Source organism: Rhinolophus ferrumequinum, chromosome 17 (assembly GCF_004115265.2).
Source record: "Rhinolophus ferrumequinum isolate MPI-CBG mRhiFer1 chromosome 17, mRhiFer1_v1.p, whole genome shotgun sequence".
Lineage (NCBI taxonomy): Eukaryota > Metazoa > Chordata > Mammalia > Chiroptera > Rhinolophidae > Rhinolophus > Rhinolophus ferrumequinum.
Window position 1 is genome coordinate 40,228,682 of NC_046300.1, and position 25,293 is coordinate 40,253,974.

Sequence of the window (25,293 nt, forward strand, 5' to 3'; positions counted from 1 at the left end):
GGCGAAAAGCTGGGGAGGTTGGAGGTGTCTTCGGGTGGAAGCAGCAGTTAAGAGGAGCCTGTGCTCCAATAAAGACACAAAAATGGAAAAAGTATGGAATCTACAAAAGTTCATCGGTCAGAAGGAATGGGGAAAGAATAGCTTCTGGGAGTAGGAACTGAACGTTAGCCTGTCAATTAGGTTCTGTCTCCTGGACAAGACTCTCTTGGTTGAGTCTCTCCTCTTTCTGATGCTTTGTCACCTCAGCCGAGCCCCGCTCACAAATCTTGGTATTGAAGTAAACAACACTGTGGGCTCTGCAGACATCTTCCCTGGCCAGCAGTGTGTCCAGTGGCTGTACTGATGGTGACCAACGACACTCCAACTGTCCTTCACATCTCCCACATGGTCCGAGAGCAAAAGCACTTTCTTATGACCAAATGGTCCAGTTATTCCTCTGGGTCCTGGGATATATTAACCAAATGGCACTAAGAAATGGCACTATAGGAGAGGAGCAGAGAGGACGTGATACCAGCTGGGGCTCCTCACTCTAGGAAATGCCTGGGAAAAGCGAGTGGGCACTGGCTCCCCACTTCCACACCAGGCATTCACCACCACCACGACCACCACCACCACCACCACCTCCACCACCATCACGCTTTCCTTACTGGACGGGGTGGACTCACCTTCCTAATGGACTCACAACATTCAAGTGAGTGCTTCCTTAACCATTTTCTAGTCTCTCTTCAAGACCTGACCCCATTCTACGACCCCCAAATTGCTCCACACCCTTCTGTAACTTCTGACTGCCCACATACCCACTACGTACCCTGCTCAGCTTGTTGGAACATAGGAAATAGCACCATCAGGGTTCCTGCCTCTCCCCGGGGCAGGCAGAGGTTGCTTGAGCAGGTGTTGAGGGACACTGTGGTCCCTGAGGCCAGGGGAAATTCTGCTTGAGGCCAGAAAGCATGGCGTTCTGAACTCATCACTGTAGTTCTTCTCTTTGATGCTCATTTGGTGTAAAGGGAGGATAAGCATCTTCTTTAAAAATTGTATTCAGGTCAATCACTTCTGGGATTGTAAGAACATTATTCTTTATATTATCTTAGGTCTCTAACTTAGAAAACCTTTTTACCTCCAATTTTTAAATTTATTGGAGTCAATTGGCTAATAACATTATATACATTTCAGGTGTACAACATAATACATCTGTATACTCTATTGTGTGCTCACCACCCAAAGTCTAGTCTCCTTCCATCACCTTGTATTTGACCCACTTTACCCTCTTCGTCCCCCCTCCACCCTTTTCCCCTCTGGTAACCACCATTCCGTGATCTTTATCTATGTTTTGTTTTGTTTGTTCAGTTGTTGCTGTTTTATATCCCACATATAAGTGAAATCACACGATTCTTGATCTTTTCCATCTGACTTGTTTCACTTAACATAGTACTCTCAAGATCCATCCATGTTCTTGCAAATGGCAGTATCTTGTTCACGGCTGAGTAGCATTCCATTGCATGTATGCACATCATCTTTGCCCAGTTATCTGTCAAAGGATGCAAGTTGTTTACATGTCTTGGCTATTGTGAATAATGCTGCCATAAACATAGGGGTGCATGCGTTTTTATGAATAAGTGTTGAAAGCCTTTTAAATATCTGACTAATTTCCATCCTAGGTGGGACAGGTGGTGTCCATGTATTGGAGAGTGCTCCTCGGAACACCACCTGTAAAATAGCGAGGGAAGCAGGGTGAGCAAAGGGAGAAGTTGAATCTTGATGCAGTTGCCAGAGGAACTGGCCAATTCCATGAGGAACTCTGAGGTTGGGGTGGCCCTTCAGATACCCCAAATTGCGGCAAGAAAGCTGGGCTTTGTACCCACTCACTGGCTGCATGTGGATGTAAACTCAGGTGAGGCAGCTTCCTTGAGGGCCATTCCTAGGGGAGGGACTCAGCTGTGGGAGGAGCAGCTCAGTCCTGAAGGACCGGGAGGGACAGGCAGTGCACCGCAATATCCACTAACTCCCTCGTCACCAGCTAATAATGAGACCTACATTATTTTAAATTATTTATTTTTTCTATAGTACATCTCATTCAAATCATACAATAGACTGATACATTTTTTTCTCAAGCACAACTGATAACTCATTTCAGATGCTTTTTCTTTCTTTTCTTCTTTTAATCTTGTAAGATGGATAAAGATATTCACACTCTAATGGACAAAAACATCACTCCGAGTTTATTAAAAATACAGCTTCCCTGACCCCAGTCCCAGGGCTGAATATCTGGGGTAGGACCTAGGGACGCGGAATTTTAACCAATCCCCATCATTCTGCTGCAGGTGGTCCTTGGACCATCCTTACAGGAACACTGCTTGGGACTTGTCTGTTATCTACTGGAAGCAACTTCAGAAAATCTAGGAATAATTAAGTATACAGAAATAGCTCTTCTATAAAATTTCCATATAAAAATAATGGTATTTATTTACAAAGTTTGAGATACTACAAAATAATACATCACGTTAGGTTAGGTACTTCAATCTAATAAAGTCTACGTTAGGCAAGTCAGATGTGGTATTTGCATTTTCCCCTTAATTGTCTTGTTTACGCTGCTTAAAGCATGTGGCACCATGATGTTTCCTTCATGCAGAAAAAAGCAGAACTGTATTTTCTGGAAATAAAACTTAATAGCACATGATCAAAGTATCTCCAAATGAAAAGGTGAACCAACAAGGTGATGTGGGCTCACAGCTTTGTTTTTTTGTTTTCCATCTAAAAGTGTGGTGGTGGTAAACAAAATACCTCCTGGAACTCACAGTATTGCACTGTGGTCCTCAGAGGCAGGCCCCCTGAGCGGCCCGTGCAGTTGGCTAGCTGGTAGTTCCATTTTCCAGGACACTGGAAGGTTGACCCTGTCATCATACTAATGGGAAAAACAGAACTGCGACTGCTCAGGAGTCTCTTAGCAGAAAAGTAACTGGGTCCTCAGAGACTTTTTGGTATATATAAAAAAAATCTTTTGATTCCCGTCGTGAACAAGCAAAACCAGACCACTCCTTAGTAGATGGTACCTGGCATGGGAAGATGACGCACTGGTAAGTGACAAAGTGGTGAGCTTGAAGTGATGGGTTTTAAAACCGGTATGATCTGGGGAAGTTTCCTTGATGAGACAGACATGGACAGAAGGGTCAGTTGGTAACTTAACCTCTCAAGCCCCCACCAATGACCAGTGTAATGGTAGTCGTTGCCCATGGAGGGGTTTCTTTCCAGACGTGACTGTCTAAACCTGGGGTCTTCTGAGTTTACAGAGGCCCAAAGCTGCCACCACAGCCTCACGCTGGGACTCACACTTCTGCTCCTTGGCTGTTTAGCACTTGGTGCTAAGCCCAAAGCTGTCTGGAGGGGTTGCGGTGAGGGTGTGGTTTTCAGGAGGCAATGTGGTCCTCCAGGGAGGAAGAAACTCTGGGCTGTGGTACAGACTGTCAGGTAGTCAAGCACTTGGCCTGTTTCATGTCTTAATGAGCGGGGTGGAGAAGGGGTGAGTCCTGCTGTTTCAGCTACATTGGTTATAAGCAGGGAGGACCAAAGTCTGACCTACTGAATGGCAAGGGGTCAAGACAGCACTGAAGTCTGTAGGCCTTTCTGCGAAGCAAAGGCCATAGAAGAATGAGACAAGCGATTACCTCACCTGAGAACAGCTACACAGAATACATGTAATAAACGAGTCTTCTCTCTCAACACCACGGTGAACAGATGGATGTCTGCTACCACGTGGGTTCCTGAACTTGTCAGGGACTCCCAGGGCATAACTGGAGGGTCCGAATTGTGTACCCCACTTTTTCTTCCTTAGTATAGTGTGAGTGCAGAGGTATGTGGTCAAACTGGACCCCAAAGGTTATCTAAGCATAACTTTTCAGCAGTATCTTGGTTATGTAAAGGGACTAATTCCTGAGGAATGTTGCGATTTATGTGGATATTTAGCTTGATTTTTTTTAAAAAGGTAAAATCTTAAGAAAACATCAGACTTTTTCCTTTGGAAGAATAGAGTTTGGCTTGAGTGGAAGTTAAACAAACTAACTGAACACTGTATATTGACTGTGAATCGGGGGGCAGGGAGGCACATTTCTGAGGACCCTGCAAACTGCATGGTGCCAGCCTCTGGCATACGATTAGATACAGACATACGATCATCACTGTTTGGGAACCATTGCTTTGGGTGCATAAAAATGGGGAACTTATTGGGAAAATGGTCTATTTGTAGTCTTTTGCTCCATTAAAGACAGTCCATATGCAGAATAAAAGATGACCTTCTGTGTCCAATACAAAAAGATCTTTATGTATCCAGTAGCTTGCAAAACTAAAAGAAAACACCTAGAAAAGTGATTGTCTATTGTATAGGTTCAATTGGAAGGTAACGAAGCTAATAATAATGAGAACTACACGGGTTAGAATGCTCTCTTGGTTTATGGATACTGTTGGTAGCTAAGTTTGGTTTTCTTTTAAATCCTAAAAATTCCTTAAGACTCCAAAATGTATGCTTAAAACTGGAACAGCGTGGCCTTTGGAACCGAGTAGATTGAAAGTAGTAAGAAGGTCTGAGATGTCTTTCAATCATCGGAGTCGGCACCCGTTTATCACTTTCTCAGGGGGTGTTTCCTGGCCACCCCCAGCCTAAAGAGCCTTTTGTCCACTGTCCCATCACCCTGTTGTTTTCTCTGTAGCACTAACCAACCTGAATGTTTTCTGTTCTGTATTCACTCAAAACTTACTGAAGGATTAAACCTTTACATTCACTGTCCGAGCCCCGCCCGAACTTCTGACTAAGGCCGTACAGTCTTAGGGTCCATCACAGAGTTGTTGGGTAGGGGCACTGCTTTTATGCGTCTATGGGGAGGGAGCTAGATAGGTATTTAAAGGGCCCTAGAAGTGAATCACTGCTAAGCTAGACAGTGTGGTTATGGTAGAAACAGCTGAGGCAGTTCCATTTCTTTGCTAAACCTGCCTCCACAAACACCCACTCCACGGTGCCTGACTGTCCCAGAGGCTTATGCTTCAGCTATACTCGGAGCAACTTTGCTGTCTCTACGACCCAAGGAGCCAGAAAAGAACTGGTGTAGAAACCGGCGGACGTACAGAAGTGTGTATGGCTAAAGCAAGCCCCTCCTGGTGAGTACCTCCGTTTGAATTACCCGATAGGGGCTGATCTGTTTGAGGACTGACCCTGGCGTTATTTTTCAAGTATGGCAGAGTGTGCTTTCCACTGTAAATTTTGCTAATGAGGGGAGTTATCGTCTTTCATCTTGGTAAAAATGGCAGAAACTACATCAAGTTTTCTCCCTATTTCTATACAGAATTAACTTGAAGGAAACACAACACATGGTCATCATTTGTCAAGTTTTCCAGGGGCAGTGGGCATCCTGAGAGGTGAGGAACCACTGTCAGCACCTCTTTTCCTGCCCCCGCCCCAAGGTCCTGCATGAGCATAAGGCACAGATCATACCAACACTTACTGAAACTGCTTTCATCACATTGTCATCACACGAGAAGACTAAGTGGATGAGAGATTCACAGAGGGGAAGGGTGAAGGGAAGCCCGGGCAGGTGCCTGGCGCGTAGCTCTGCTGTGAACCCCGGCAGCGCCGCCCTGCCGCAGAAGGGCCCGATGTGGCAGGCCTGGTGCTGCGTACGCAAGTGCTAAATGGAGCAAGGGTTTTCTGACGAATAATACTATGCACCTGAAAGGGTAACAGCTAACCTGGCACTAGATGGGGGGGAAAGGCCTCTCGACCTCCCCAGAAAGCAGTGTGACCAGCACCCTCCGGAGGAGTGTCCATGTGTGCACACGCATGCACGCACGCAAGTCACCCCAGGTGCTACACCTGTGAAGAAGTCTGGATGCTGTGACCACAATTTCCTAACCTTTTTTCACTTTGATTGCTGTATGAAATTGTGACTGAGCGCTGAACTTAGATCTGGATAAATCTGTTTAGGGAAGGTACACAAGAATAGCAGAACTTATCTTTCTAAACATCCCAACCTAGTTTTCTGCTCAGGTGAAACTATATACCAGCGACATGTACTGGTGGCCACAGTGTGACTATGAGACGTCCTCAGCAGTAACCCCAAAACAATACTGAGGATCAGAGGCCATTTCTAGTCAAACACCACACACCATGGCTGGGATGGCCAATGACGGGGCACCAATAACGATAAGAGTCTTTGGTTGCTTTTTCTTTTAAACCCATATTTTATCAATTTAAAGCACTAAAGCAGCAGAGAGAAAGAGAAGGGGAGGGGAGAGGTGGGAAGGGAGCGGGTTCCCAAGAACTCTAGCAAAGATTTTGCTTTCTAGTGGAGGACTTATGGTTATGTACCTGTCATGAAGGTAGATGTCCAGGTGTAGGGACCTATAGGACAATACTCTGAAGACTAAAAGGCTAGCTGTGGCCCTTGACCTCTCCAGGTCCCTGCGGGGCCCGTTTAAGTACAGAGAAAGGTGTGTGTTAGCAAAGGAGGCAGCCCCTTAAAAAGCAGTTTGGAAGGAAGCCCGGTTTTACCACAGGTGACAAGCTCCCAGTCAGAAATGTCTCCTGGAGGCCGACAGGGACCTGCAGTAGCCTCTGCACTTCCCAGCTCCTTCCATCTGCCCAGCCTAAGAGGTGTGCCCCAGAGCTTGGGCTGAGACAGCATGCTCTAAAAACTGCCTCTCAAGCTCTCTGCCCCCTTGAACCTCTGAGTCTGCACTAGAGCTTATTTCTGACGGAATGAGTTTTGTCTCAAAGGAACTTAAAGTTGTAAGTTTCTGTGTATTCGTTTTTATGGCCTAATCAGAATTTCAGGGCAGCCAGGTCCTTCACCTCCGTCTCACTGTAAGCACAGTGGCAGAGCTGTAAAAAGGCATCCCAAGGCATCTACGCCTGCCCGTGGGACTTAGAAAAGGATGGATTTGGGCAAAGCTCAGTGCTGGGCCCATAGGTGCTAGATGCATAATCCAGGGCCAAATCCAAACGATTCAACACAAAGATTTAGAGTTAATTTCCCATTATTACCTGCTCCTCTTTCAAGGTCTTAATGTGACATTAGGTTGGGGTCTGGCTGCGGTGGCAGTGTCTCCACACTTCTCTATTAGGAGAGCAGTTGACTGAGCACAATGCAGCATTCCTGCCAGCATCTTCCGTTGTGAAACAACACCCTGGGGACGGCACTACGGTAGCCCGACCACTGGAAAGATCAACGTTTTTTCAGTTGTTTCTGAAATGCTACATCAGGTTCGTTCGAAATGCAATTTACCCAGGAATAAACCCAATAAGGTCATTCTGATTCATGAAAATGTACAAAAGGTGACATGTACAGGAAAACATTACTGCTCATATTCTGGAAATAGACTTATCTTCTGAAAGTAATGACATTAGGTTCATTTTCATCAGTTGGGTGAAATCACTCGGGTGAAATCATACAATTACTGCAAGGAACTGTAAGCAAGCAATTCGGTCACAGGAATGTGTTTCTTTGTTTTAAATGAAAACGCTGTATGAAATGCATAGCTTTGATTAAAACTATTGACAGGATTTCCTCTGTAAAACTCCAGATTGAGAATGCTGGCGAAGGCAGTGCTGGCAAGGTAGTTAATGCACGTGGAAATGCTATTCTACGTTGGCTTCCAGAAGTAGCCCTAAACAACTCTACCCACCAACGCGGTGGCTAGTAATGCTCATTGCAGTTTTACTATAAATTATTCTACATGTCACTTAAGTACTTAAGAGTTCGCGCTTGCTCCTTTCTAGAAGCCATCTAAGGCAGCTGATGCGTAAAGCACCTCAACTAGATTTTCGAGTAGTTCAGCAGTTCAGTCTGTGCTCCACAGGCCCCAAGGGCTGCCATGTACACCCATCGCTGTACAACTCACCCCCTCCCTGGGAACTCTTCAGGTTCATGTGTGCCTGTAAAAGGCAGCCTGGGCACAGGAGAGAAACACGAGAAACATGAGCATCAAGGGCTGTTCATTGGAGCAGTCTTAACTCTAAGGAGGGTCACGTGAGGGTGGGGGACACAAAGATCTCACCCACCTCGCGGAAAATAAATGAGGTTCATTCATGCTGCCAATTGTCTGGGACTACCCCCTCTCTCACCTCGGAAAGCACGCTTTGTTTGAGATGTGACCTACTGCTCTGCTGTTCAGTTTTCATTCACGCTACGTTAGTTTTCCTCTCACTCATGTCAGCTTTCCTGGAATTTGTTTACTGTGTTTCCCTAGTTTTCACTGAACACGCAGAGGCAAGGGCTGAAGCAATCATTTCAGAAACAAGAGCTCACAGTACAGACACACAGGAGCATCAAATACGAAAATGTGGGTTTTCTCCTGTCTTTATTCTGGGGAGGAGGAGTCCTCCTCGTCCTCTTCCTCGTCTTCGTCGTTGAACGAACAGGGGGTCTCGCCTCGGGACTCGGAGCAGTGAGAGGCCGCACTGCTGGACTGGTGACTGTTTGGGGCAAGGAACTGCCCAGTTGCTAAGGCCACTTCAGCATCCAGGCCTAACCCCTGGTTTACACTAGTAAACAATTAAAAACACACAGGCTCATTAAGTGGCATATGTTTTAAGCTTTGTAAAACAGGAGTAAAAACATGGGAAAGGAGGTGCCACCGGCGAGCTCTGCCAAAGTCTGCTCAGGACCTGTGCCCGCAGTGACATGCTGGCTCTCCCCTCCAGGGAGGGCCAGGGCTCCGTGGCTTGCCTTTCTAACCCTGAAAAAATACGTACCTTGATTGGGACAAGGTGGCACCAGTGGTCAGGTCTAAATTTGAAACTGATTGGGTAGAGTTCAAAAGTAGTCCCTGATTTAACCAAGAAGGTCCTGTGGAGATATCTACAGGAAAAAAACAAAAGCAGAAGATGCAAGCGCTAAGTTCTGTGGCTGCCGTCGTTACCGTGTGAGGAAAGCTGACAAGTAAGAACATAAGCCTATTCTAAATTACAGCTAGACGGGTCTCCTGCCCTAGGAAGAACCTTGGTTTCTTCAGCTTGGAGAAAAGATTTTTAGAGCATAAGAGCAGGGGGGAAAATACAGGAAGGCAGACTACAGCGAGAAATAATTCAAATTAAACCAATGACAGACTCTCATTCTTTCTTTCCCAGTAAGAACTCGAGAGGGCAGCTCACTGAGTACAGTGATCGCTGCACGCTCCTGGACACCTGCCTCCTCACAAGACTCAACACTTGGGCTGTGGTGTAACAGCCAAACCCAGGTGCCCACAAGTATCGTAGGTAAGGAGGACAGACACATTTTGGCCAAAAGCCCCACTGCACCATCTCTTTCAAGTGCCCCTGGGGAGTTCAGAGCTATTAGTCATCAAAGATCTATTCTTTTTTCCTGGTATCCTTTGCTTATTACCCAAACTAACCCTTATTTTAAAAGGTCATAGGCAGTCGTGTTTTTAATGACAGTGATAAGCACAGACAGGCACCACTGTGTCCGTCTGCATGAAATATTTTGGGCATATTCTTTCAATCTTATTTTCTATGCATACATCATATTTCTCCTATCACAACCCTGATCAACTTATTGTAATTTTACTTGTTTCATACTTGTCTCCTTATCTAGAATGTTAGCTCAAAGAAGGCAGTGACTGGGACATCTAAAATCTAAATGTTACTGAATAAGTATAGCCTTTCAACAGTGAGTTTACAAAATAGTTGATATATATATATATTAGAAACACATTCATATTAAATGTTATATTACATTATATTAAATATTCTAATATATATTAGAAATACATTCTTAAAAAGAAATTCTTTGAGTTACATTATAAGATTGAATGTACACTCAGAAAATGTAATTTGTCAAAATGAGCTTTTATTATATTTAATCAAAAGTTTCATAATTACTGTGCAAAAAAATAAATAAATAAAACTATGTGTATGGGGATAGGAAACTGCTGTCCTGGCACTGTCTGACCATGTGAGGCTTCCTATGTTGGAAAAAAAAGTAAGATAAATGACTACATTGATTTTAGAACGGCCTTGTGAACCTTTTTCTTCACAGGCTAACTAAGGCAGCTGTGAAAAAAAGACCTGCAATTCTAAGAAGAGTAGCAGACTTTAAATACATTAAATAACAACTCTGTACAAGACAAAATTAAAGCCAGAATCCCATGCTGAATAGTAATTAGCATATATGGAAACTTTCTGTCAGAACACAGCTATTTATTTGTTTGTGAGCATACCACATTACATTTTCTTTTTACAACGGCTTTGAAAAGCCTACGTTTCTTTCACGTTATCATAGGAACTACACAATGGTTCTCACAATCTTCCTCAAGAGCCCCTCTGTCCCTTCACACACTAAAAGCACACGTTTCTTTTTTTGAACTAACCAGAAAGTCTGTACCCCGGTCTGCCAATGAGGTCATGAAGAGATAAAACCACAGAGCCTGCCTAATCGCCCTGAACTTTTACAATGGGAATAAGCTAAACTAAGGTCCTGGTGATTTACTGAGTAAGCCCTTTATGGAGACCCTGCTGGACTGCTAGCAGGACTGGGCTGCTAATACCACAGCAGGTCCTGCTCTGGGAATGAGTGGGGAGAACGGAGCGGGCGTGTGGAGGGAAAACCCGGGACTGGCTGGCTGAGGGGCAAGGAGATGGGGTCACATTTGCAGGAAGTGGATGGTGCCAATTTAAAAACTAAATCCAGTAGAAACCAAATCTCAAATCAACAGATATTTGTGTTGTGACCAAAGGGCCAAAACCATAAAGCAAATTAAAAACTACTTCTTCATTTATATTTAATATACCTTAGAACTAATGCCTGTAAAAAACGATGTGAAATTGTAGGTGGTAATATTTATAATGAAGGAAATTGCCAAAAGCAAAAGCAGAGAAGCATTGTTTATACATCCAAATTATATGTGCAGAATTTACTGCAGTCTTAGGATTTAGGACAATCATAAAGAAGATTTCTGAATCAGTGAAAAAAAACTGAATTACAGAACATGCAAAACATGTGCTTTTGTTTTTAAGTATACTCTTTTAATTCTTAATAAAAAGATAAAGAACCCAATTTTAAAATGGGCAAAGGATCTGAATAGCTATTTCTCCAAGGAAGATATACAAATGGCCAATAAGCACATGAAAAAATACTCAACACCATTAGTCATTAGGGAAATGCAAATTAAAACCACAGTGAAATATCACCTCACATCCGCTAGGATGGCAATAATAAAAAAGATGGACAATAACAAGAGTTGGGAAACTGGAACCCTCATGCATTGCTGGTAGGATTATAAAAATGTACAACTGCTTTGGAAAATAATTTGGCACTTCCTCAAATTATTAGTTACCATATGACCCAGCAATTCTACTCCTGGTTATACACCCAACAGAACTGTAAACTTATGTTCACACAAAAACCTGTACAAGAATGGTTATTATAGTAGCATCAGCTACAATAGTCTAAAAGTGGAAACAATCCAAGTGTCCTCCAACTAATGAATGGTTAAACAAAATGTGGTGTATCCGTGCAATGGCAATAAAAAGGGATGAAGTACTGACATGTCACAGCACAGATGAACCTTGAAAACATTATTCTAAGTAAAAGTAGTCAGTCACAAAGGCCACATATTGTAGGATTCCATTTATAGGAAGTGTCTAGAATGGACAAATCCATAGTGACAGAAAGTCGATTAGTGGTTGCCAGGAGCTGGGAGGAACAGGGATGAGTGGGTAGGGAATGACTGCTGATCTGTACGAGATTTCTTTTTGGGATGAAAAACATGTTTTAGAATTAGTGGTGATGATTGCAAAACCTTGTGAGTATACTAAAACCCACTGAACTGTACACTTTAAAATGTGTATTTTATGTATGTGAATTAAATCTCAATTTATAAAACTTACAACAACACCATTTCACATCCACCTGACTGGGAAAATAGAATACTTCCACTCTGCAGGTGAGAGTGTAACTTCGTAGAAACAAAATGGTCGCTAGGATATAATTACAGCAGTGTTCAAGGTAGCACTGGTTGTTTTTTTTTTAATATCAAGAAATGAGAAACAAAACTGAAGGTTTACATTAGTAAAATGAACAAATAAATTGTGATATATTCACATAATAGAATTCTATACAGCAGTAAAAATGTATGAATTACAGCTCTATTAAATCATGTGGGCAAATGTAAGAATGTGATGCTGTGTGGAATAAAATCAAATCACCAAATATATCACTGTGATTCCATTTATATGAAGGTCAAGGTAGACAAAATGAAATAATACGTTGTTTCCAGTTTACGATGTTTGTGTTTGTATCTCTAAATGAAAGCAAGTGATGATAAACCAGAAATTCAAGCGAGTGGTCACATTTAAAGAAGTAGGAAAGGGCACAGAATTGAGGGCAGGCATACGCAGGCCCTGAACTATTAGGTTGGTGCAAAAGTAACTGCGGTTTAAAGATTAAAAACAACTGCAAAAACCCCAATACTTTTGCACCACCCTAATAATTTTCTATGAGAAAGGAAGAAAGGTTTTCACAAGTTAGGGTTTGACATTTATCAGGGGCAACATGTGAAAGCATTAGTCAACATACCTGTGATATAACCTTCTAAAGCCTTTGGCACCAGTGATTTAGCAAGTTTCAGGTCCTCCAGGGAGCATTTGCCGGACTCCAGGCCAAAGGACATTCCCATCCGCTTCAGTACTTCTATGTCATCATGGATCTCAAAGGTGTTGTCAAAATTAAAAAGATACTCAAACCTGCATCAGGAAACAAAATCAGTATAGGGTTTGCCATGGTGTTGGGGAATTCTGCACAGCTGGTACTCTATAAATTACATACAAGAATGAGGGCCTAAGTTCAGCTATGTTAAGAGCAGTAAGTCATTCTTACTGTGCTCAGGGTAAGGACATCTCAAAGACACCACTTTCCCAATGAAAACCACTGGCCTGTGACAGACAAAAGGAGTCCATAAACCTCAGCCCTCATTAAGCTGTTGCAAACGGGAGATAGAAATTCTGGTCTAAATCCAATACCTTTCTAAGCTGTTTACAGATTTGTCACAAAATGTAAAATACTAAGAAAGCCTTCCAGTTTAACATAATCCTGCTATGAGTTGGCCTATTAGGATTGAGGAAAGAACATTTTGGATGCTTATTTCACTTTCATGAGTCCAGTGTTAGCTATAGTATTACTTTAGATGAGCAGTAAGTGGAAGACTATTTCACAAATTAACCAATCCCCAAGCCCTGTCTTGAGGACCCAAGAAGTAAAATATCTTAAAGAGGCGAAAAAGTAGGAAGTGGTCCTTCTGACTCCTAGGTAGTCTAGGCCCTGGTGCACCCACAGGTCTCAGATCTACAGGGACAGAGTGCAGGTACATGTTCTGGGACAATGGTGGGTTTCCACTGTCATGAAGTTCTATTAAAATCACGTGAGGGTAAAACTTTTTACGCTAGATAATAGATCAGGGCAAAAATTACAATTTAAAGCAAAATGCCTATTTAGATAATTTAAAGTACATGAATTGGAATAAAGTACAGTAACAAATTTCTAGAAAAAAACATAGACAAAAAATATAGAGATGACTTCAGACACAGATTAAAAGCAGATGGTTTTGTAAATTTAATCCTCCTAGCGGGAAAGCCTCCTGGCTAATTAAGGGGAAAAGATTGCATCACTGAAGTAACTGAAAGACAAGGCTTTAGGACCTACCTTGAATAACAAGCTTCTACAAGATTCTTAGAGCCTCCTTCTCTCCACGCAGGGAAGGGCCAGGAAAGAGCATGAGTCAGTAATCACCCAAGGATGCAAACTGTACTAGACCCCAGCCTGGGGTGAAAAGAGTCCATAAAACCCTTAGGCCAATGACTCCACGATTCCCTGCTACTCCTTTTAGACCAAAGAAGAGAATTTAATAATCCCCACAAAATGAGAGACTAACTAGAGAAACTAGAATTCTAACAGGGTTTTCTTTTCCCCCCAGAAAATATGTTAACCATTCTCTAAAATTGTTTTATGTATGCTAGTTTTTTCAGACATAGATATTGGTAAAGAATTTGCAAGTGTGTGAATAACTATATAGACACCTACTATTTACTGACCACTGGGCTGGTCCTTCATGACTATAACTTTTATAAAACAGCAACTTAAATACTATAATTCTTATTTTGATGGGGGAAGGAATGAGATCTGAGAGCTTAAGAAAGTATGTAGCTAGAGGAAAGCCTGAAAAATGGATCTTCTCACTTCCCAGCCTGCTCGGTCTCTACTCTTTCTAATTGTGTCCACAGTCTTAATTATTAAATACTTCTGAAGTCCCTGTTCACCGTTTTTCTTCTTCACTTTGTTTTTTGGTGCCTTCTTATGTAAGTGACCCAGAATATCTGTATGCAATCACGACAAATAGAGGAAGCCAACTGTCAGAGAAAAGACTGTGAAAAACAAGGAAAGGTGAGGCCCGAGGGCAATGCTGCAGCCTTAAGGACACCAAAAGTTCTGATCTCCTGGGACAGTCCTGGGCTATGCGTCTGGTACTTACGTAATTATTGAGCCCTTTTTTGCTTTCAAATGTGTCCCCATTTGGATGATAAATTATATGCTGACCCTTTGTAACAGTATTTAACATTTATAAAATACTTGCTTCGAGTCCAACCATTTATAGGCATTATCTCATTTAATCCTCACAACAAGGCCAGAGAGTGACAGAGGCCCTGATATCACCCCCATTTGTTCTTCAGAAAACAGAGCTTTGATGCTCTTAAACGGGGAGGCATAATTGACACTTGTGTGTCTCACTCTGCACTCGATTCCCTTAACTATCTTCTCATGATACCGGTCACAGCCTGAAGACCACTGATATAAACTGTTTTCGTGAAGGGTAAAATAAATTACACATTAATTCTGTATTGACAACTGCTACTTCTCACTTGCTATGATGAATATTACCATCAATCTTAGTTACTATAGAAAACAGCATGGAGGATCCTCAAAAAAGTTAAAAATGGAACTACCACATGATGCAGCAATTCCACTTCTGGGAATACATGCAAAGGAAATGAAATCACTGTCTTGAAAAGATATGTGTACTCTTACGTTCACTGCAGCATTATTTATAATCACCACGGCATGGAAATAACGTGCATCCATCAATGGAGGAATGGATAAGGAAAATGTGATACACACACATACTGAAATATTCAGCCATTAAAAAAAAGGAAACTGCCATTTGCAACAACATGGATGGGTCTTGAGGGCATTATGCTAAGTGAAATAAGTCAGAAAAGACAAATACTATATGATTTCATTTGTATGTGGAGTCTAAAAAAAAAAACGGAACTCATAGATACAGAGAACAGTTTGGTGGTTGCCAGGGGGTGGGGGCAGGGGATGGGTGAAGGTGGTAAAAAGGTAAAAACTCCCAGTTATAAAACAAAGTAAGAAAAAAAGAAAGCAGTGACCGCATCTAGTATTTTCTATCTATTCATCCATTAATAAACAGAAGCACACTCAACTGATATAGCAAAACAGAGAATTAATTGCCTTAATGCCACTTTTGATCTAAAATATTTCCACAATAAACTATGATAGTGAATCACCGCGAACCTACCTTGTGCCAGCCTCAGGGAGGGCCAACCTTACTGCAGTTACTTGCCCGGTTAGTTAGACCACATGCACGTCTACACGTGCGCATCCGGGCTTAGGTCCAGGCACCACTGCAGGCAGCAGGCATCACAGTGCCAGGCCCGAGTCCCCCGGCAGGGGGGACGGAGCACACACTACTACAGGACAGCACTGTGCTGCGGGGTTTCACTCGCCCCAAGGAAGTCGGCCTTGGGGGAGTCAGGTAATGGAGTTCACCCTTCTTTATTTTGCAAAACAGAAAGCCAGCCTGCAATCTTCCCCTGGTTTTCTGCACTCACTTGTCACTGGAGATGCTGCAGTCTATGACTGTTTTCCTGCTTGTATTGATGATTATAAATGGCAGCTGAATCGTGGAGTTCAGAGCTGGAGGGCCCTGGTTCTGCTGCTCATTTTGCCGATTTCTCTGGACCAGGTTTTTGAAAGCGATTTGCTGTAATGATCAATAAAAAGAATATGGTCACTTAATGTGAATGAGTTGGAATTAAATGAATTAAGATAACTACATTTAAAATATAATTTAAAATCAGAGAGTTTAAAGAGACCTTCCACCTATGAGTGAATTAAAGATTTACGAAAAAAGATCGGAATGATCTAACTAAATATATTTCGAGGGGAAAATATACATTTAAATGTTGTCCAACAGCATCCTAATGTAAATAATGGGGCTCACGGTTTCCGTCATCCATAGAAATAGGATTTTATAAATTTGAGAGAAAGCCCAGTGGCTCCTGCAACTCTTCTTAGAATGAATGATACAGTAAAAACGGCACCACATAAACTTCTGTTTTCCATTTATCTAACACAGACGCCCAAGAGTTTAGGGTTAAATACATCTCTTGGATTGCCTAGCCCAATGATATGCAAACTTTATAAAGCCACAGAACCCTTCCTCCAAATGAAACCTGAAGGGACACCCACTATATAAAACAGACGAAAGCAGCATTGCTCTGGTGGGTTGCAGTGGGGTGAGGCATCCTGAGTCCTGCCAGCCCTGCCCCATTCACCCCTTAGGTTCCTCCACACAACTTCTATGCGTCCTTAGGGCACAATCTGGAAACTGGCACAACCCTCTCCCCACCTGCCATTTTCCAGATGAGGAAACTGAGGCTCAGCGCTGATAAGATATATCAAGGCCTGAATCTTGACACTGAATCTTGCTGCTACTTTTAGTTATAACCATTACTCAAAAGTCAAAGAAAGTAATCCCCCTTTTTAATAAGACAAATGTATTATAGAATTCCACAGCAAGAAAGACCTTACACAGTTCAAGTGTTTCATCTGTTCATGAAACATACACTGCTTTCTTGAAGTCAGAGCCATCTGTCCCCTTTCATCAACTGGTTCCATCTCTTCTCCCCCAGTAATGATGAATTTAAGTTATTTTCTGTGTTTTAGCAATCTTATCCTAGGATTCTTTATTCTAGGTTCTTGGTCTTAACTAACGTCTGATTAAGATTATTATCTTAAAATAGCTAGATGCTAGCTCCCTGGAAAGTGAATATTTTACTCTTTTAAAATGCACAAAAATGCATAAAATGCACCGATTTATTCTATCCCTAACAGCGTGCCCAAAAATCACTATCAGAAGACAATCAGTATCAATACCATTATCAAAACATTATTTCAGTCATACTTCATTATTTTCTGCTGCTAAAGCGCTAAGGTTACTTTACATTTATTGCTTAATTCATTTAATATGGAGGGGAAATATGCTGGAACTATAAACCTGACAAAAAGACTTAGATGTTTCACTACTTCTGCCTAGCTTCTCTTCCCTTCCACTAGAAAAAGCACCTTGGGAGATACTCCCACACTTTGCTTAGTCTTATGGCCCTAATGCCACAAGAGGGGAATACAAACAGTGACAAGCCACAGTTCCTTTATGTTTATGATTCACTGTTCAATACTGCGTACAGTTTAATAGCATCAGAGATTTTTCAGGGGAAGAGAGCACTAAAAACATAGAATGTTATTTTGATAGTAAAAAGAAAAATCACCTCCTACTTGTTTTGGATTGATTTCCTTACTTGTTGCCCTTTGATTTCCTTCAGCTTTTTGTTCTTTCCAGGCTTACTGACATCTATTTTAGAGGCTGAACAGCTTTTGGTGTGTTCAGATACCCATTTTCCTATGCATTAACAGCTTTGGAAAAGGTTTAAGGGCTGAAGGGACAATGATGTAGATATGAGATGGATGCCTGGATTATTTATAGGTATGATGTACTCACACCATTCCTCTTCAACAGCATCGAGGATAAAAGAGAGGTGGTGGCATACAAGTAAAACTGACTTGGACCATGTGATGTCAGTGAGTTGTGACATTAACTGTTAAAAAAACTAAGCTAGCTTAGTCATGGCAAATTATTAGTGTTCAGGGAAAACTTGTTTAATTTACTATAACAACTTTTTGTTATTTGATAAAAGAAAGAAAACTGAAACATTCGGAGGAAATAAGCTATATGTCTACCAGAGGAGCAGAAATAACTTGTTTTCAATTATACTTTGGGTTTCATTTCAATATGTAGAGAGACCTGCTTTTATAAACGTTGATAGCTAGGTTGCCCCTGGCTTGAAATCTTCTACAGCTATGTGGTTTGAGAGGAAAAGAAATTTAAGCCTTAGAAAAAAAATACAATGTTAATCATATAAAGATAAGCAGGGGGCAAAAATATTCAACTTAATTCTCTAATGTGGGAAAGTCGCGCGCGCGCACACGGTGGTCTTCTGTACCATTCTTTCTGATAAACAGATCATTACAGGCATCCTGAGAAACAGATTTTTATAATATCATAGACCAAAAATCAAGTTCCAGAATGTTCCATGACACTTTTGAGGAAATGTGAGGAAGGCCCTGCATGGGGTTTAGGGACCATGAGTTGACAGGGAAATACTGCAGCTAATTGTGCAGGGACAGGGACAGCAGAGAGGCGGCTAGGGGAAGAAGGTGACAGCGTAGTTATTAGAGGCCAGTGCCTGGCAGGCCAGGTCTGTAAGGCGGCAGGATTCTACAGGGAGAAGCTGTGGGAATAAACTGTCAGCTTTCAAGGCCTTTTTAAAGTTACAGAACACTCTCTTCAAACAAAACCTTATTTGGAAATCTAATGTGCAAAACACACAAAATGCCTCCTCCAGCGGTAGCTCCTCAGGTAGGTCCCACAGGGTTCAGGGTGAAAAGCAGACATAGAACACAGAAAGAAAGGAAAGAAAGAAGGAAGAAAGGAAGGAGAGGGAGGGAGGCAGAAAGAAAAGAAAGGGCCTAATCAGGATGGAACACCATCTCTTGGGCTTCTTAAGTTCAGAAAGTCTCTGTTCTACCTGCCGCTAGATCTCTGCCGGGCCCTACTTCCTTCTCATATTAGGCGCAAATCTCTGGAAAGGCTAAACGGTCTTCTTTTGCCCCTCTGATTTATACATGAAAGTGAAAAGAAAACAAAAAACAAATACAAGCACCTAGAAAGAGAAAAACAAAAATCTGGAATATTTAAGACTACTTAACATATTCTGTCCATTAGACAAAGTATTTTAGGAAAAAAAACTGCTACAATATTTGGTAACCTACTGCTATCTTTATTTCTGAAAAGTGGATTATACCAAAAATTAAATGACTTATAGTTGTTCAAATCAAAGTTGATTTTATGATTGGCTGAAAGCTTTTGAAATAAAGACAATTTGCTGATAAAAACAAAAGCATAGAAACTCATTTGTATTACAAAGGTTTTTTCATTGGATTGAACATGGCCCCACTGTATGGCTCACAGTGAATTTTTATACCAACTACAATTACCAAAAGTAGAAAAGAAAGGTACACCTACCCTGTGATTTTACCTTACGTAATTTTATACAAAGGCTCTATTATATTTTTAAAAATCATCCAAATCCCAGGCAATTATCGAAAAAAGTATAAATACAGGGATCCTTATTACACTATAAAATTTAATTTTCTTTTAAATAGAAATGCATTTTAAGGTTTGGTATTTCTACAAAGCTTACTGAATCATTTCATATTATTCTGTTATTTATAGATAAGTATTACAGGATTTGACTATTTTATTCAACGTGCCTAAACTTTAGCCTTAATTCGTGGTATTCCAAACTAGGGCTAAAATAGACTTCTAATAGTTTCTGCTCAGAGTAAGGATAAGTGTCAAAAGTAAACTATTGCACAATATAAGACACACATAAGGTAGGTGAGCTGCCGTGGGGCCCTGATGATGGTGAGAGATGGAACCATCTTACAGGCGGATCCCGTGGATGGCAATGGGCTCGGCTATGGGGGAGGTTGCCCTACTGTGGTCCCACCAAATACCACGCAAAGGCACCCAAAGCAGAAAACACTGGCTCTAAACGCAAGTAAGCAGAGAAGCAGAATACAGGTAGGGGAGGTAATGAAAAACATTCCAAAAAAAAAAAAAAAAAAACATTCCAGCATCTTTACCTGCAGGAGAAGTTCTTGCAGCTGGGCCCGCTTCTGCTTTATCCGTTCTATCCGCCTCTGCTTCTCTATCTTTAAAACATAGGTTACAAAATAACATGAACATATGTAGAGTATAAAGTACTCCGCATTTTCAGGTCCCAATTCTGAGATATCCAGTTTTCTTCAGAGAAAAGCAACCCATTTTAACTCCCAACATCAATAAAGGCCAATCGCACCTCTTTGGGAGGCGGGATGGGGTAAGCAGCAGGCAAGATAGCAGAACTGTGGAACGAAATCCATCTGCTGAATGAGTACTTGGTATGTAGTACTTGGTGCTATTTATTACTCAGGTTCCAACAGAGCAAGAGCTAACACTTAGTGAACACTTACTCAGTATTTTACACCCCTTATCTTCACACATCCTCACAAGACGCTATGTATGAGATAAGTCCTTATCCATTTTGCATGTAAGGAAATGGAGGCATAGAGGGTTCAGTAACGACCCAATGTCACATAGCTAATGCATGGCAAGAACCTAAGCCATCTGGTTCGAGCCACTATTATTACTGTGCTATATTAACAAGCCCTCACTCCCCACAACCCCCCAAAATGAAGTAAGATCTCAGTTTAACTGACTTCTTTTTACTTTAAATTTCATTCATTCATTCATTCATTCATTCACTCCATTTATTTGCCCCCCTCCCCCCTTTACAACCACATGGCTGATTGCTATACAAACAGGATCTGGGGCTTCTGAGACAAAATCTCCTCCAAAAAAGTTTTACCAATTTACTCTCTCACTAGTAACAGTCTTTCCTTAAACTATCACCAATGACTAAGTATTACGATTGGAAAAAGATAATTACCAGTTTGGTCAAAAACTCAACCAACCTGCACGGCCCCACCACACACCTAAACCTTGCCTTCCACTGCTCCCAGTACATCTTGCTGTGACTCTGACCTCTCTGTCCTTCCTTTGTCATTCTGCCTCAATGGGGTCAACCCTCCCACCACGCCCCAGGAAAAGCTGGTCCCCATTAGCAACACCTTCCCCAGTAACCCAGGCAGTACGAACACTCCCGGTCCAGACGGTGCATAGGCCCCTGTAATGCTTCCTTCCATACATGGCCGTGATCATAAGGACATTAACTTCGAATCCTATACTACCTTGTATCACTGCCGTGTCACGTTGTGTAAGTATCATTTCCCTGATAAGAGAAATTAAACCATGCCACATTTCTCTTTCCCTTCCTTTTCTTCTTTATGTTATTTTATTTTAGAGGTAAAATTGGTGTATTAAATTTTAGCTGACTTGTAAATGGGCATAGCTGCTACTACAGCTAGCTTACATATTCAATATACAGCTTCTACTTGTAGTAAGAAACAAGCTTATGGGACAAATTTCCCAGCTTTGAACAACTATTGTTTTCCTCACACTTACAACTATCTAGAAAACAGGTACTAGGGTCTGAATTTCCTTGTAAATGAGCTCCTCACTGTCTCTTTGGGCGAAAGTCAGTGATATCAAATAAGACATTTTTCTTGTTCCTCCGAGAGAGTATTTCTTATTTGCTTCCCATCTGCTCTAGTCTGCACCAGGAGTTTCCTCTCATCGTTCCTCTAATCACTACACTTCAATCCTAAATTACTTAAGACTGGTTGCAAAATCGTGTGGCCTTCTACATTTGCAAAGATGTTGCAGGAGTTTCACTCTGCATCTGAAGCTGTGACAGGCCAGGCGCCTACGTGCCCTTCACGCCCCACACCCAACCAGACCAAATACTGATTCTACCTCCAAAACACTTCTCCAACCGCAGCGCCACTGCCTTAACTCAGGCCGTCTCCAGTCCATCCCCTCAATTTCTCTCCTCATCTTCCAGTCACTTCAACTTCCAACCCATTACTGTGTGACCTTGCAGAACACATCCTATTAGCACTCCCATTTACAATTCTTCCACAGCTTCCCACTGTTTATAGGATCAGGTCCCAATTGCTTAGCACTTAGAAATCTATCCCCTCTCTCCTTGCTGGTACTCTGGCCACACCCAGCTGTGGGCATTCTTTCTTAGCCTGACTCAGCTGATACGCCCAGCCTCTGCCTGGAAGACCCTCCCTACCCTAAACCACTTGGCAAACTTTTAGTCTTCCTCTCCCTCAAGACTGAGCTCAGAGATTGTTTTTCTTGGTAAAGCCGTCTCTTCCCAGATAACCTCTATATATTTTTTTCATAGTAGTAATCACATTTTTGGTAACTCTTTTTACATTTCTCCTCTCCTCAATTAGAATGAAAACTCCTTCGGGTCAGAGATTTTTGTCTTGTATAATCTTTGTTTAAGCACATAATAGATGCTAATAGATTTTTGCTTACTGAGTCTTTGTTATCAACCTAATATTACTGGTAATTAAAATGATCCTCAAATCCCAAATATCAGAAGGTGAAAAGGAGAACATTTCCAATGTAGCATATGAATAACATTATTATATAACTTCTGATGAATGTCTGGTTCCTCCGTCCATCCACAAGTATAATGATACTAAATAATTTTTGATTTCTTGGAGGTAAAAAGGGACTGGGAAATACATGAAATCAACTATGTTTATCTCCATAAGCTGTATTTAACCTCAGTTTTTATTCCTTTTATGGACACAACAGTAAAATTATGTCAAACCAACCTGGAAACAATATGCCAGGGCACATGTTCATTTAGGAAAGATTTTCTATAATGATCAAAGTTAACAGAATAAAAAAAAATGTTTCTGCACCCATCATCCCCAAATTCATGTAACTGCTGAATATTCTATCCATTCTGATAAAGATACAAATGAAATACTATTCTGTTGCCACTGATTCTAGAGTCCAAGGTAAAAGTTCAAACACAAGATCCTTTTTTTTGGTCCACACAGCAAGCATCACATCAAATAAGATATCATTTCTATTACATGAATCACCAAAATTTTATTATTCGAGTGCTCAGAATTAAATTAGAATAAAATACAGATCTTCTCTAAGAAATAGTAAAAATCAAGTCATTTAATTTCTACGTTCCTCACTTTCACCAGGACATCAGTGAGACTATACTTCTCTAATGTTCCTTTCAGTTCTAAAATTCTAAAGTTCTAAAATAGAAGTCTTAAAAAACAAATGGCATAGCATACATGAACAATTGGGAATATTTTAATATTATGTGACTATATTTCTAAATTAAAATGCCTCTGATATAAAATAAAGCAAACTACTATTTATAAACACATTTTCCTCACTTACCTCCAGGTTTTGACATTCCTGAGCAGAATTGGTAGGCAGGCCAATCCACTTGATTTCTTTTTTTTCCTTTGAAATTATATTCATTGCCATTAGCACATTTAAAGCATCATAAACTCTTCTCCTAATGTTCTTCTGGTCATAAGCCTGCTAAAAAATATTTTTGTTGAGTGGTAAATTTTCAGGGTTAAGATATATTCACAGGATATTAAAATATTTAATTAATAATATTATTATAATACCTTCAAAGTGCTGAAAGAATTTTATAGCCAATGAAACTATCCTTCAAAGGTAAAGATGAAATAAAGATACTTTCAAATAATCTAAAACATGAAACAATCTAAAAAATAAAGATTATGTTACCAACAGATCTAAATTTTAAAAATACTAAACATCCTTCTTCAGGGAGAAGAAAAATGATCTAAGATGGAAGCTTGGAAGGGAACTATGTAGGGTAATCTCAATTAATACTCACTGTATAAAACAATGTCTTGTGGAGTCTAGAATATATATAGAACTAATACACATGACAACAATAGTATAGATATACCAGGAAGGGGTAATGGAGTTAAAATAGCCTAAGGCTTTGCATTGTCTGGAAAAATATTAGACTTTGAAAAGTTAAGGATGCATGTTTTTAAGCTCTAGGTAAACAGTGCCTCAAACTGTGGTCCATGGACTAGTGCTGAACCGCTAATACTAGTATACAATGAAAACAGGGAACTTGCACCAAAATGTCATCATATAGATCACTAAAGCACACGGTTTAGGTCAGCTGCTTCTTTTTTTTTTTTCCCTTTTGTATCAAGAGTTTCTCACTGCAGGAAAGTGTTACCTTAACATTGTGGAAAAAACCCTTTGTCTTATTGTGGATGGGTAGTTCCTAAGAACAAAATCCAATCAATCAAATATCATGATAATAAAGAGTGGTGGAGAACACTAAATCCATTTAAATGTAGAACTAAACTTAAAAAGGAGATTAAGTTATGGAACTGAATACAAATATCAGAAATCCTGACACTATAGAAAAGATAATACAACAACAAATATTAGGAGGAGGTAACAAAGGAGGTCTGCTGATTACCTCCTCTTTGATATTGGAAGGGATATGGATTCAAAGCAGATGAAATATTCAAAACAGATGAACTACGTAATAATAGACTTTTCAGTACAATATACAGAGGGTGCCAACAAAATGTATACACATTTTAAGAAAGGAAAAAACTGTATTAAAATTGTAATACTCAATATGCATAGATAACAAAAGATGAATACAAGTCACGTGTATACATTTTTTTGGCAACCCCGGTATTTATTTAAAGTCATAAAAACAACTATAATAATAGTCTTTTAACAACTACCACTTACATATTCAATCCAAATCCTGTGATAGAGGGGAAAGATGGGAGATGGGAGTAAATATAACATATTAATTTCTGTTTCCCTCTATAAGCAACAGATACTGGTCTACAGGTGACAATTCAAGAAACAAAATATTGAAGTTATAAACAATGAAAGAACTACAGATTATAAACCTTCCAAATTATCCAAAAAATAACAGCAGTGAATAAACAGTAAAAAAACTAACTCTGGTTTATATCGGGGTGGGGGTAGGGAGGTTTAGTAAAAATGTATGTTAGATGTTGAAAAACGCTTTGAAGAAATGCCTTATTGTCATGACATTTGAGTGAAAATTAGATGGAGAGGAAAGAGAAACCACATAGATCCTAGCAAACAGTGTTCCAGGCAAAGGAAATAGCAAGTGCAGCAGCCTGATTAGGAGCGTATGTGGCATATTCATGAAATGCGAAGTAACTGAGGGAGTGTACAGTAGGAGATGAAATCAGAGAAGTAATGGTGGGCCAGGTCACATATGGTCTTGCAGACCATTTTGAGAACTCTGGCTTTCACTCAGAATCAGAATGCCATATATCTTTTTTTCAAGTGCCCAGAGAATATTTAAAAAAAAAAAAATGACCATATAATGGCTTACAAAGAAAAACTCAA

At 40.7% G+C, this 25,293-nt stretch overlaps 1 protein-coding gene across 9 annotated transcripts in view; it reads right to left on the bottom strand.

Moving 5' to 3' along the window:
* Nucleotides 1-1,397: 1,397 nt before the first annotated feature.
* The window catches only part of TFDP2 (transcription factor Dp-2), a 149,182-nt gene continuing 125,286 nt past the window's right edge, over nucleotides 1,398-25,293 (bottom strand). For 6 of the 9 annotated variants that reach the window (XM_033132366.1, XM_033132372.1, XM_033132373.1 and 3 more), the window contains 6 exons: nucleotides 23,290-23,436; nucleotides 20,046-20,114; nucleotides 15,890-16,041; nucleotides 12,561-12,727; nucleotides 8,738-8,843; nucleotides 8,322-8,527 (listed from right to left, as the gene is read on the bottom strand). In XM_033132366.1, the coding sequence (XP_032988257.1) occupies nucleotides 8,344-8,527; nucleotides 8,738-8,843; nucleotides 12,561-12,727; nucleotides 15,890-16,041; nucleotides 20,046-20,114; nucleotides 23,290-23,436 (825 nt within the window). In that variant the 3' untranslated portion in view covers nucleotides 8,322-8,343. Of the gene's footprint in view, nucleotides 8,528-8,737; nucleotides 8,844-12,560; nucleotides 12,728-15,889; nucleotides 16,042-20,045; nucleotides 20,115-23,289; nucleotides 23,437-25,293 lie in introns of all 9 variants that reach the window. The other 3 variants (XM_033132370.1, XM_033132368.1, XM_033132367.1) reach the window with 3 other exon arrangements.